Below are 11,759 nucleotides of genomic sequence, written 5' to 3'. Positions count from 1 at the left end.
AGTCCAGGCAAACTGGGACAGTTGGTCACTCTGTCTGGGAGAGGAGGCCCTGGACTCCCAGTGAGGAGACACAAAGCCAGAATCCAGGGCTGGGCTAGCAGCCCCTGGGGGACAGCAGACACAACTTTTCCTTGTCACAGACTGGGTGGCCCTGGGCCTCCATCTTTTTTTTAATTTTATTGTTGTAAAACATATAACAAAAAGTTTGCCATTTCAACCATTTTTAAGTGTACAGTTCAGTGACCTTAATTATATTCACCACATTGTAGAACCACAACCACTATCCATTTCCAAAAGCTTTTCATCACCCCAACCAGAAACTCAGTACTCCTTAATCAACAGCTCCCCATTTCCAACTGGTAATCTCTGATAAAATTTTGTCTCTATAGATTTGCCTATTTTAGATATTTCATAGAAGTGGGTGGAGTCTCCACCTTAGTGAGAGCCCACAGGTGTACATGGCAGAGGAGGAGGGCAATGAAGGAGGCTTCATCACGTGGCGACTGGCCAGGTTCTGGAATAGTCACCGAACATCCACCACCTCCCTTATTCCCCAGGAATCCCAAGAGCCAGGGGATTGTGAGCCCCACTTTACAGATGAGGAACCTGAGACACGTGGGCTGGTAAAGGGACTTTGCCAAAGTCAGAAGCAGCCGGTGAGCCACCAAAAGGGCTGAAGAAGGATGACAAGGCCACACTAGAGGACAGTATGGCTCCCAGAGACTAGGTCAGTCTGAACCAGGGAAGAGGCTGAAATTTGGCAACATTTCTGGAGTCTTGCAGCTGTGTTGCGTTTAATCACAGACTGCAAATTGAATGAAGTTAAGACAGTGTTGCCTCTTTGAATTTCCCCCAGGCCCTGTTTAATGAATAAATAGGCATGATTTGTAATTAGCTTATCCATTGTGTGAATGCTTCTAAAGCACCTGAAGTGAGTTAAACATGCCCCCTGCAATCTCGTCGACAATATTAATTCGCTCAGCAAACCTTTCCTCCTGGTCCACAGTGCATGTGACCAGATGATCACGTATTGCAGTGCAGTGGACATATTGAGAAAAATTGGGATTTTTCAGCCTGGAAAGATGAAGACACAATGTCCTCATCAGTCCTACCTCCCAGTGTGGGATTTGGATGCTGCAAGTTCAGTTTGTTTTCATCAACAAACGCTAGATAGCCCACAAAGCAATCTCCCATCTTCCCTCTCCCTCCCCAACCGGCCCTTAAAAGTCCCAGAGCGGCTTGCAGAAAGGCTGCTGGTGATTAAGGCACCACACTGAGGGGTCTGGGCGGGGGTATGGGGTCCGCACCAGTCGGGGCTGCCTTTCTTTTGTGCAAGCTGTTGTCTGTTTGCAGGAGCTACCTGATACCTGCAGCCGCTGTTTGAGTCCACTAATTCCTGCCAAGATAACGGGCGTCCTGTATCATTTATCCCATAATTGGGGCTGCTTATCATGACTTTTGTCTGGTTTCCGTGCTGACCATGTGGCGACTGCTGAAAATTCTGAAACCTACCATTTCCTTGCTCTGGATGGTGGGAGGGCCACGCAGCACAGGTAGCTGCCTTGATTGCCTCCACATTTTCCAGCAAAGGTGTTTCCATTCATCTTCATCATGGGCTCAATCTGTGCACAGAGAGGAGGTGGCCACCCTGGTGGATCCTTTCCACCCAGTCACCTGGAGGCTTTCTCTCATCTGTTCCTCTGTGTTCCCAGCCACATTTATATTCCGCCTGCCCTGCTGCTTTCTCCAGGGTCTGAAAGGGATCCCCCGAAACCAGGCCCTCTCCCCCTGGTCCCCACATGGAAGTCCAGGTGCCAGCCTATTACAACAAAGGGGGAGGTGAAGGTCACCCCTTCTCCTTCCAAAGGAGGCAAATCAGAAGGAGGGGGAGACTGTCAGCCTCTGTCCTTGCCATAGCCTTGATACTAGGAAGTGGACCTTGGCGGCGTATGGAGAATTGGGCCTTCCCTGCTCCAAAGACTCAGATTCAAAGGGACGTGCACACCAGGACGGGGATAACAACGAACAACTACAGGCAGCACACCACAGTTCACAAAGCTCCTCCCCACTCCAGCACGTGCAAATGCCCACAATCCTGTGATACTGGTATTTTGCAGAGGTGCAGACAGGATCCATTAGACGCTATAAATAAGGACTTGGGCACCTGCTAGACCTTAATTCAGGTGCAGATTCTGCCATTTATTTGCCGTGTGGCCTTGGATAAGCTTCTTCACCTCACTGCACCTCAGCTGCTTCATCTGTAAAAGAGTGTTCACACAGGTAAGGCTTCTGCAAGGTAATGTATGCAAAGTCCTCAGAGCTGGGTCTGGCACAGGAAATGGTCAAGGAACGAGAGGCATTGTTGTGACCAATAATACCTGCTTCCTCTGGTAGCACCTCCCTAGAGAATGGGCACCACCGAGGGCTCCCACAGTTCTCAGGACTGTGTCCGGTGAGGTCTTTTAGCAGTGGAGACAGTCATGTCCGGGCTCATGTCCTGACTTGGTTACCCACTAGCTCTGCAACTCAGACTGCTGCCTCATCTGTAATATGGGAATAATGACCTTCGTATTTTGGGTATAATGATGATCATTTGCCACAACGAAGGGTGAGCAAAGAGGACTCTGGTGTGTTGTGTGTGAGGGGGGCAACGTGGATGAGTTCTGGGGTGTGTTTAGAGTTGTCCTAGAAAAGGGTTCAGTGAAAAGCCCAATTCGGGGGGAACCGTGGGGGCTGGGGGCTGTTTCTAGGGCCGGGGCCCTCCCTGCCTTCCCTGGTCTTCCAACCACTCAGCCTGGGCTCCAGGGCGGGGCTACAACCCCTGAGCTGGAGGGCTGCTTTCACTCCACAGTTTTCAGCCAATGGTTTGTACCTGTCCTTGGCCACAAGATGTCACCCAAGGAACAGCAAAGCAGAGGTCTGGGAGGAATCTGGCCAGCCCAGAATTCAACCCAAAGAACGGCAGATTACACTGATTACAACTTTTGGTTCAAATCTCAGGATATCCAGCAAGGGGCACCCACCCCCATCCACCCCCCAACCCCCCACTCCTGTTCAGAAGATAGCCCTTGTTGCCCCTCCCTCACAGAGTAGGATTAAACAGTACAGTGCCTGGCACCCTCCGTCTCTGTCCCTGATGAGGAGGTGGGTAGGCACAGGGGAGGGAACACAGCATGACATACCCTCTGCCACTCGTGGTGGCCCCAACTCCATTTTCCTGGTTGGTCAGCCCTACATGGCCCAGCAGGACCCCCATTCTTTGCCTGGTGGCCACTTGGCACCTGAAACTAGAAAGGTGAAGAAGCGGAGAGGGAGCATGACCCCACCCCTAGCTCTTGGCCAGAAGGGGTGGCAGGGGACCGGGACATGAGCCTTGGCAGCCCACCATCCAGAACTTACTAACACTGTGGCACATGCGGGTAGAGTGGCACTATGCAGTGTGCAGACCACAGCTTGGAGTCCAAGGCCCATGCGGGGCCGGGGCTGCAGGGGAGCTGCTACCCCACCTACGTCTACCTGTGGAGGACAAGGGCTTGGTGCACATGTCTTCTCAAAGGACGTGAGGAACTACCAGGATTATACTACGTGAAGGAAGGGACACCCTACACAAAGGGAAGAATGGGAGGGAGCAATCCAGCCAGGAAGCAGGGGCAGGTGGGCCACACTTGGGAGAAGATAGTAGAATCGCCGCTGGGCACTGAGGGGCTACTGTTTGCCCACCATTCAACCATCCGCAAACACTTGGGGACACCTGCCATTTGTGGGAGACACTGTCCCCAAGGAGAGCACAGGCTGTCGAGAGGTGTACAGAGGATTGGGCCTCATTGTGGAGGGAGGGAAGGATGGGGCATCTAGGGAGTCTTCCTCCAGAAAGAAACACTTGAAGGGAGGTGAGGGCAGAGGCATTCTAACCAGAGGATTCAGCAAGGGCAAAAGCTGAGCGATACATAAAGCATGGCACTTTTGGGGTCAAGGTGAGAGTTCTAAGGGGCTGGAGTGGAGCTACAGGGGAAGGGGAAGGGGAAAGGACAGACGCACAAGGCTGAAACGTCAAGTTGGACCAAAATAAGAAAGAGATTTTAGGCAGAAGAGTGTGAGCAGACTTGATTAGTTCTGGGGGCACTTAAGAGAGAGGGTGAGAGGGAGGCATGGAAACCAGTCAGGAGGCAGTTATAATAATGGAGGTTAAAAAGATAGCTGTGGCAGTGGGGGGTGGATTCAAAACATCTCTACAAGGTTTGGGGGACTAGGTGCAGTGAAGAAATGTTGGGAAACTGGGTGAGTGAATGATTGTGAGAGATGGGATGATGAGTACTCAAGGACTGAAGTGTCTAAAATCCAGAGGGAGTAACAAAGTTTCAGAAATTATTTCACTGTAGTTATTCATGAGCATAGCAAAACAGAATTTAAGCTCAGAGTAGGGTGACCACCGGGCCCTTTAGTTAAAAATTGGTTCTTGTTTAAGTGATTTCTACGTGCACAGGTTATTCATTTGACTGTGGAAGGTCTTTACCTCCCGGAGAGTCTTGAGGTATAACCAGTGCCCGGCCCTCTTCTAGCAAATGCTCAGCTGGTTAATACTGGAATGCAGTGCCTTCCAGGACCTACTGTCTCTGTCTTGTCACCTAAGGTATCAGTTCTGCTTCAAATCCCCCTGTGAGTCAGCTCAGTGGATGGCCTCTTTCATCAGGGGCTCCAAACACTCAACGGTACTCACTGCAACCTCCACGATGCCACTGCACTTTATACGCCTCAAATAAATGATAGAACAGGAGAAATATTTCAAGATTATACACACACACATATGGCAAAACTACAGACTGGAAGGGGTCACTGAGGCAATATAGCCCAAATCAGGAAAAGCCTCTCGAAGAAGACAAATCACTCACCTTCAGCCTGGTAAGCAGCAGAGCTAAGATTTAGACCATCTTCAGATTGCCGGATCTGGCACTACAACCATACACCATTTGAAAACCATGACTCTTCAGTAAGTGGCAAGATTGATCCAGGATGCCTCACACCATAGACAAAAACAAATCTGAAAATGGAGTTAAGGACCTAACGTGCAAATTAAAGCCACAAAATTATTAGAAGAACAAGCGGGGCAATGTCGTCAGGCCTAGCTTTCAACAATAGATTATAAAATGTAGTAACAAAAGCATAAACACCAAAGGACAAAATAAATAAATGGGACCTCATAAAAATTAAAAACTTTTCTTCAAGACTTTACCAAAAGAGTGAAAAGACTAGCTACCGACTGAGAGAAGTGTTTCAGAAACCACGTATCTGACAAGAATCTAATAACCAATATATATATATAAAACTTCAGCAACAACAAAGACAACTAACCCAATCATAAATGGGCAAAAGACATGAATAGACATTTCACCAGAGGACATACAAATGGCCACCAAACACACGAAAAGATGCTCAGGGTCATTAGGCAGCAGACAGATGCAAATCAAAACCACAGTGAGATGACATTTCACTCCCATTAGGATGGGTAAGGGGGAAAAAAAAAAAAAAAACAGAAAATAAAGCTGGCAAGAATGTGAGGAAATTGGAGCCCTTATCTATTGTCACTGTGGAAAACTGCATAGTGATTCCTTAAAAGACTGGAACTACCATATGACTCAGCAATTCCACCCCTAGGTGCATACCCAAAAGTCTTGAAAGTAGAGACTCAAAAAAGAGACTTGTATACCAATGTACCTTGCAGCACTATTCACAACAGCCAAAAGGTAGAAACAACCTAAATGTCCATCAATGGATGAATGAGTAAACAAAATGTGGTACTTATACACAATACATGCATACATACAATGAAACACAACTCAGCCAGTAGGAGGTAAAACAGAAGCACTGAATATGTTATTAGACCAGTTAACTGGGATGTCCCATGAAACCACGACCCTAAACCTCCAAACCAAGGAACCAAATCCCATGAGATGTTTGGTTGTACATAAGCAGCCTCAACAGTGACTTCTGTCATTGTTGTAAATATATCACACTTTTGCCAATTCAACTTTTATAAGTGTACAACTTATTGACAGCAATTACAGTAATCAGCTGTACAACGCTACCCTCAATCAATGTGGATTCTTCTTGAACAAAATGACTGAAATGAAAGCTCTTCAGTGAACACTTAATCGTTAGGTAGAGGGCACATGTGCAGCCGCTAGAAGCTTCTGACCTGGTTTCCCTTTTTAGGATCATCACAGAACATTTTACAGGCAGCACTGTGGGCACGCACTGTCAGCTCAGCATCCTTTGTGAAAACAGCTACAAAGCTACTTACTGGGACATGGGGTTACCATCAGTTACCGATGAGTTGACTCTGACTCATGGCAACCCCACGTGTGACAGTAGAACTGTACTCCACAGAGTTTTCAATGGCTGATTTTTCCAAAGCAGGTCATCAGGCATTTCTTCCAAGGTGCCTCTGGGTGGACTAGAACCTCCAACCTTTCCGTTAACAGCTGAATGCGTTTACGCTATCCAGGGACTCCAAGGAGAAAGGTCTGAGTAATACAAATATAACAGGAATCCGAGAGAGATACAGTCCTGACTTGGCAAGAAGAGCTGAATTCTATTTTCAGTTCTAGGCAAGTAATAGCGTTAATCTTAAATACTGAATGAACTGAATGAAAACTGAGCCCTGAAAGTTTTTAAATGTTCCCTTCTAAATGAAGTGCAATCAGCATAGAGAAAGCGCCTTTCCACCAGTGAGAGGAGCCTAAAGAGTGAGTCTGCCTCTGCGAGAAAGAGAGCCTTCCCTAATAGTAACCTTTTCAGCTGAAAAGATTCATATAAGCTTCAATGAGTATCGTGATTACAATGGTGACACTTCTGCTTTCAGAACGAAGGCTGATGAATAGCTACCAAATATAAGGGTCAGATAGTGACTGTGTTAAAAACAGTCAATGTTCACCATCTCATTAGTAACTGCTGGGTCATTCTAGTTCCTTCTCATATCACACTTAACAAATATCCTTAGATGTTTGGATGAAAAATATGAGAGTGAATTCATGGAGAACATCCATAATATTCAAAAAGCCAAAGGAATTTTCAGAAATGCTTCTGTCTGAATACGAAACAGATGATGGAAACATAAACCCAGTGAATTAAACTGCTCTCCCTTTTTAATGAGTTTTACAGAATGGTATCATACATTAGCAATCACATTAGAAGACATGATGGGTTTCCTGTACATACACAAGATTGAGCAAGCTCATTAATTCAGGCTTGTATAAAGATTTTGCCAGGTTCAAGAGGAGAGGCAGTACACAGATTTTTAACACAGGCGAAGCACAAGGAGAACACGGTACACAAGACAACGCAGCAGAGATGAATTTTTAAGGCGTGGGCTCCCTGCCCACACTGTCCGCTGTTACCCAAGTGGACAGCACTTTCTCTCTCTTAATTTACCTTTGCTGACTGCATAACTCCACTACCTATCGCTTCTATGCAATCCACTAGTAATTTTGAGCAAGTGTTCCTACTTTCCCTCTTCGTATCCAACGACACCAGAGAAAGAAAAATGTAAAACTCTACACATTTAAAATACCTAATTGACCTTTATTTGGTCCAAACTGGAATACTCAGGGCAAGTAACAGGAAAATGGTGCCATTGCTTGGCACACACAGCCAGCTACAATCTCATGGCAAGAATAGTTGCTGCTTGAGCCAGGTTTTTGTTCTCTTGCTGACATACCACATTATCACGTATATGTAAAGTCCACTTTAAACAAAGACTTCCAGAACACAACAGGATGGGAAAAACCATGCATCACATATATCTTCCAATCTCTCAGAAAACCTAATTCTTTTACTACAGCTATTTAACTATCTGTATAAAAAGGCTTTCATAAGCAGGTTTTTAAAAAGAAAAAGCAGCAGAAAGCAATAACCATGGTTGAGGTTTGACCTAAAGTCAAACAAAATGTTTACCAGGTTTAAACAATAATAATTTTACAAGGAAAGGAAATCTTCAACCTGTATTTCTACTACTTAACTTCCAAAAGCAAAATATTAATACAAAATACAAATTGATTTTTCTTTTCAGTAGAGAAGAGTTAATGTTACAAGATTCCATGAGCTGAGCTACTGTCTCCCCAGTTAATATTCATTATCTTTGTAAATTCAGTACTATAATTGGTGGCTACCAAATGTTCCCCATGGGTGATTTTGTACTTTGCTCTGTATCTTTCATGTAAAATAAATACTAGGAGGAAGTTTAGTAAGAAACATGTGAAGAACAACTATTTCTCTTTCCTGAAAGAGCAAAATCAAATTACTCCATCTCACACACCACCTCCACTGCCATGTAGTTAATACCAGCTGCTAAATTCAGAAATCAGCTCTATAATAAATCCTGTCATGAAATCAAACAAGCAATGGTTAATGCTGACAGGGTTTTCGGAAGGAAAAGTAACTGCTCCTGAGACAGCTGGGCTGTGCGTCTCTGCCAGCACCCAAGTCGAGGCCCGAGCATCAGCATTTGTGTGTAATTCTGATGCTGAATCTCTGTGGTTCTACCCGCCCCACTGGCTCTAGCACTGCACACCCATCTCCTGGCTCCAGTGTAGCCCTATACCCCAAATCCACCACCGTCTCCTCCACAGAAAAGAGCCTTGTGCAAAGTCCACATCTTCATATTTATTTCCACAGTGATAATATGGAATAGATTTAGCAACCATTGCGGAGGGAAAAAAAAAAAAAAGACTCTCATTGACTTACGAGTTAAATCTCATTACAATGAATTCCAAATATTCAGTCTTCTGTTAACATTTATTTTATCAAATGTTGACGTAAATGAACTACTGGCTAGGTCTTAGAAATCATGGTATACGGTTTGTCCTGTATTTATAATGGGATCTGATTTCTAATACCTAGACAAGTTTACAGTAACAGCCCATAAAGCACACGACTCTGTACACAGATTTCCTGACCTAGCAGTCAAAAGGACATTCCGTAGTACTACTTTAATTTTGATCTCTCCCTAAAATGCAGAAACCACATCGCACACTTCTATGGAACTTGATGTTTTAAAATAAATGAATGAGAAGAGGTGAAGGCATAAAGAAAATCCAGTTTCTTCAGGCATTAAGAAACACAGATCTTAGGGGGGAGCAGAAAGCCTCTGTATTCATCTGCTCAGGGCTGTTAGTCACAATTCCCTTACAAATGCCTGGAAACTCTGCTGCCAGCAACAGGGACTCAAAATACGGGACTGAGTTTGTTATAAAAGAAGCCAATCAGTAAACATGTTTAGTAAACATACAAAGTGAAACCAGTCAGCAATGGCCTACGTATAAGACTTGTGCTTGAAGCTTTGATGTGCCTCCTTGGCCAACTTCTCAGACACAAAAACCTATTCTTGGATTAATTACTGATGTAGAATGCAAACCAAACTACTAAAACACATACTTTTTTTCAGAAGAGAGAAATAAAGGCACAAAAACTTGCCAAAATAGATTTTTTTTCATAAGAATAGTATGGTTGATTAAAATAGTTTATCACTAGTAAAACCTGAATCACTAGAGCAGACAATACAAATTAGTTTTTAAAAAAATGACATTCACTGAATTCCTGGACTGTGCATTCAATGTGAATAATCATCAAAAAATATATTACAATTAAAGGTTTGTAAGGAGCTATGTTTGGGGTTTCTACAGTATATTTAGTATTTCAAATGAGAGAAGTACCACAAAAAAGTATTAGATACCTACTGTTCCTTTTAATGTAATGTATGGCGATTAAGAGTCTACCTCCAACGTGCAGGCTCAAAAACTTCCATAGTGAGAAATATCTGAGTGACTTACTCAGTGATTTTTATACTCCTCATCAAAGGCAGCCCTGCGCATAAAACTCCACACCTAAGGAAGTTCGATAAATTGTATTACACTTTAATAAATACTTTTGTGTATTTTTTTGTTTGCTCTTAAGCTCAGCTTAACTTTGTCAAGGAAACCATTTCACAAGAGGGTATGTTACAACCTACTATCAGCAATACTCCTTGTTTATTAGAATCTGAAGATGTCCTTGTTGCATCAAATATAAATATATATTATATTTACATTTCCTTCTTAGCTTTTCGATTTAGGTGAGTGTATTTATAGATAATGCCATTATTGTCACCACTATTACAATCCTCAGTGCAACTGGTATTTTCCTTCCATTAGATGCATACAAATTAGACAGCATCTTAAAAGAGGTGTACTGTTCTTTAAAAAGAAAAAAAAATATGTATATCCATGGATTGAGATCTAGGAATTCTGTAAGAGATTTTTTTGTTTTTTAATATTTCAAAAAACCTGAAAAATGTGGTCCCTTTTTGCAGTGCTACTCTCTACTGGGGGACAAGAAAATAACAAAATATGCAACTCTGAAAGGAAAAGAGCCCAAAGAAAACCTGCTTGTTAGCTCATTAATCTGTTTAGTAAAGATCTGTTTTAAAATGTCTGAGCACTGTACAATATCATACAAAAGCAATCTTCAGCCTTCAAAGCAGCTGGTACATTTTTTCAGAGATCTATTTGTCCAACTAACAGTCTGCTGCCTCAGCGGGCCTTGGTCTTGGTCACTTCCGGTCATCAATGGTTTTAATGAATTCCACCGCTGCTGTGAACTGCATCCACCAGTAGGACTCTTCTCCAGACAGACAGCTGGCATAAAAGCTACTGATATACTGGACAGTGGACAGCAAACAGGGTGGATTTGCCTAGAGAAGTGAAAACCAAAAAGATTCAATTACTCAGATCTACAGCTCTGAAAATCATTTCACTTTTCTTCAAATGTTTTTCTGTGAAGGAGATACTGGTTCGTCAGAAAATCATCCCAAAATTCTTTTTTGGAAGTAATTTGTAAAACCTAGTCACCCTGAGTAGCAACAGTATAAAGGAAAGGCAACCCAGGTTTTATCCTAGCTGGACACCACATAAGGAAATAAATCGTATGCAAACTGAGTTATATCTGGTTAGGAGGTCTTGGCAGAATCAACAGAAGAAACAAAAAAATGACAATATGGCCTCTGTTGCACGAGGTAACACAGGTAACTGTTTTTTCGCCTTATTTCACGTAAGAGAAAAGACAAGCTAAGGCCTTTTCCTTAAAACTAGATTAGGCTGGCTCTGCAAAGTGACTGTCTACATAGATCATGTGTGGAAAAGAGAAGAGCAGCAGTCAAAAGAGGAGCTGTGATGGCTGATCGCAAACTCATCCTAAAGGTCTCTGACTCCAAGAGTTCAGGTTGCAGAAATATTGCGAACATTAAGAATTAGTACGATTATATGCCAAATACACTTTAGACATTAAATTAAGAACTGCTCTCAACAATCGTTTTTTAGTCTAATATTTGATTAACTTAGATGTGTTAATCTTTAGATAAAGTATCGAGAACCAATGGACGGGCTGAGCTGACTGGAACACGTGACTGATGATACTGTCACTTAGGGGGTATGTGCTCCCAAACTGCAGGGTTCCCCCCAAAATTGTTCTAAATAAACCTTTTTAATGATAAAACTTTAATCTTAAAGTTAAAAAAAGGACAATAAATGTCAGTATTTTAAAAACTAATATGTTACAACTACAAAATAAGCTAAAAAAGGAGTGACATGATTGGTAAATTTGTCTATGTGACAAGTACTATGAAGAATTCAGTGTGAAAGAAGACAGTAAAAGCACAATAAAAAGAACCTGCCCTCATTCAATAATTATACACTAAGTCCTAACTGTGTGCCAAGCATTGTTTAGGTGCG

The 11,759-nt window shown here is 43.2% G+C and overlaps 1 protein-coding gene across 4 annotated transcripts in view; it reads right to left on the bottom strand.

The window, feature by feature from the left end:
• Window positions 1-7,108: 7,108 nt before the first annotated feature.
• GAPVD1 (GTPase activating protein and VPS9 domains 1) overlaps window positions 7,109-11,759 on the bottom strand; it is a 65,006-nt gene continuing 60,355 nt past the window's right edge. For 3 of the 4 annotated variants that reach the window (XM_049895358.1, XM_049895357.1, XM_049895359.1), the window contains one exon: window positions 7,109-10,723. In XM_049895358.1, the coding sequence (XP_049751315.1) occupies window positions 10,583-10,723 (141 nt within the window). In that variant the 3' untranslated portion in view covers window positions 7,109-10,582. The remainder of the gene's footprint in view (window positions 10,724-11,759) is intronic. The other variant, XM_049895356.1, reaches the window with a different exon arrangement.

This window comes from Elephas maximus, chromosome 9 (genome assembly GCF_024166365.1).
Source record: "Elephas maximus indicus isolate mEleMax1 chromosome 9, mEleMax1 primary haplotype, whole genome shotgun sequence".
Taxonomy (NCBI): Eukaryota; Metazoa; Chordata; class Mammalia; order Proboscidea; family Elephantidae; genus Elephas; species Elephas maximus.
This window is presented reverse-complemented; position numbering and strand designations above follow the sequence as displayed.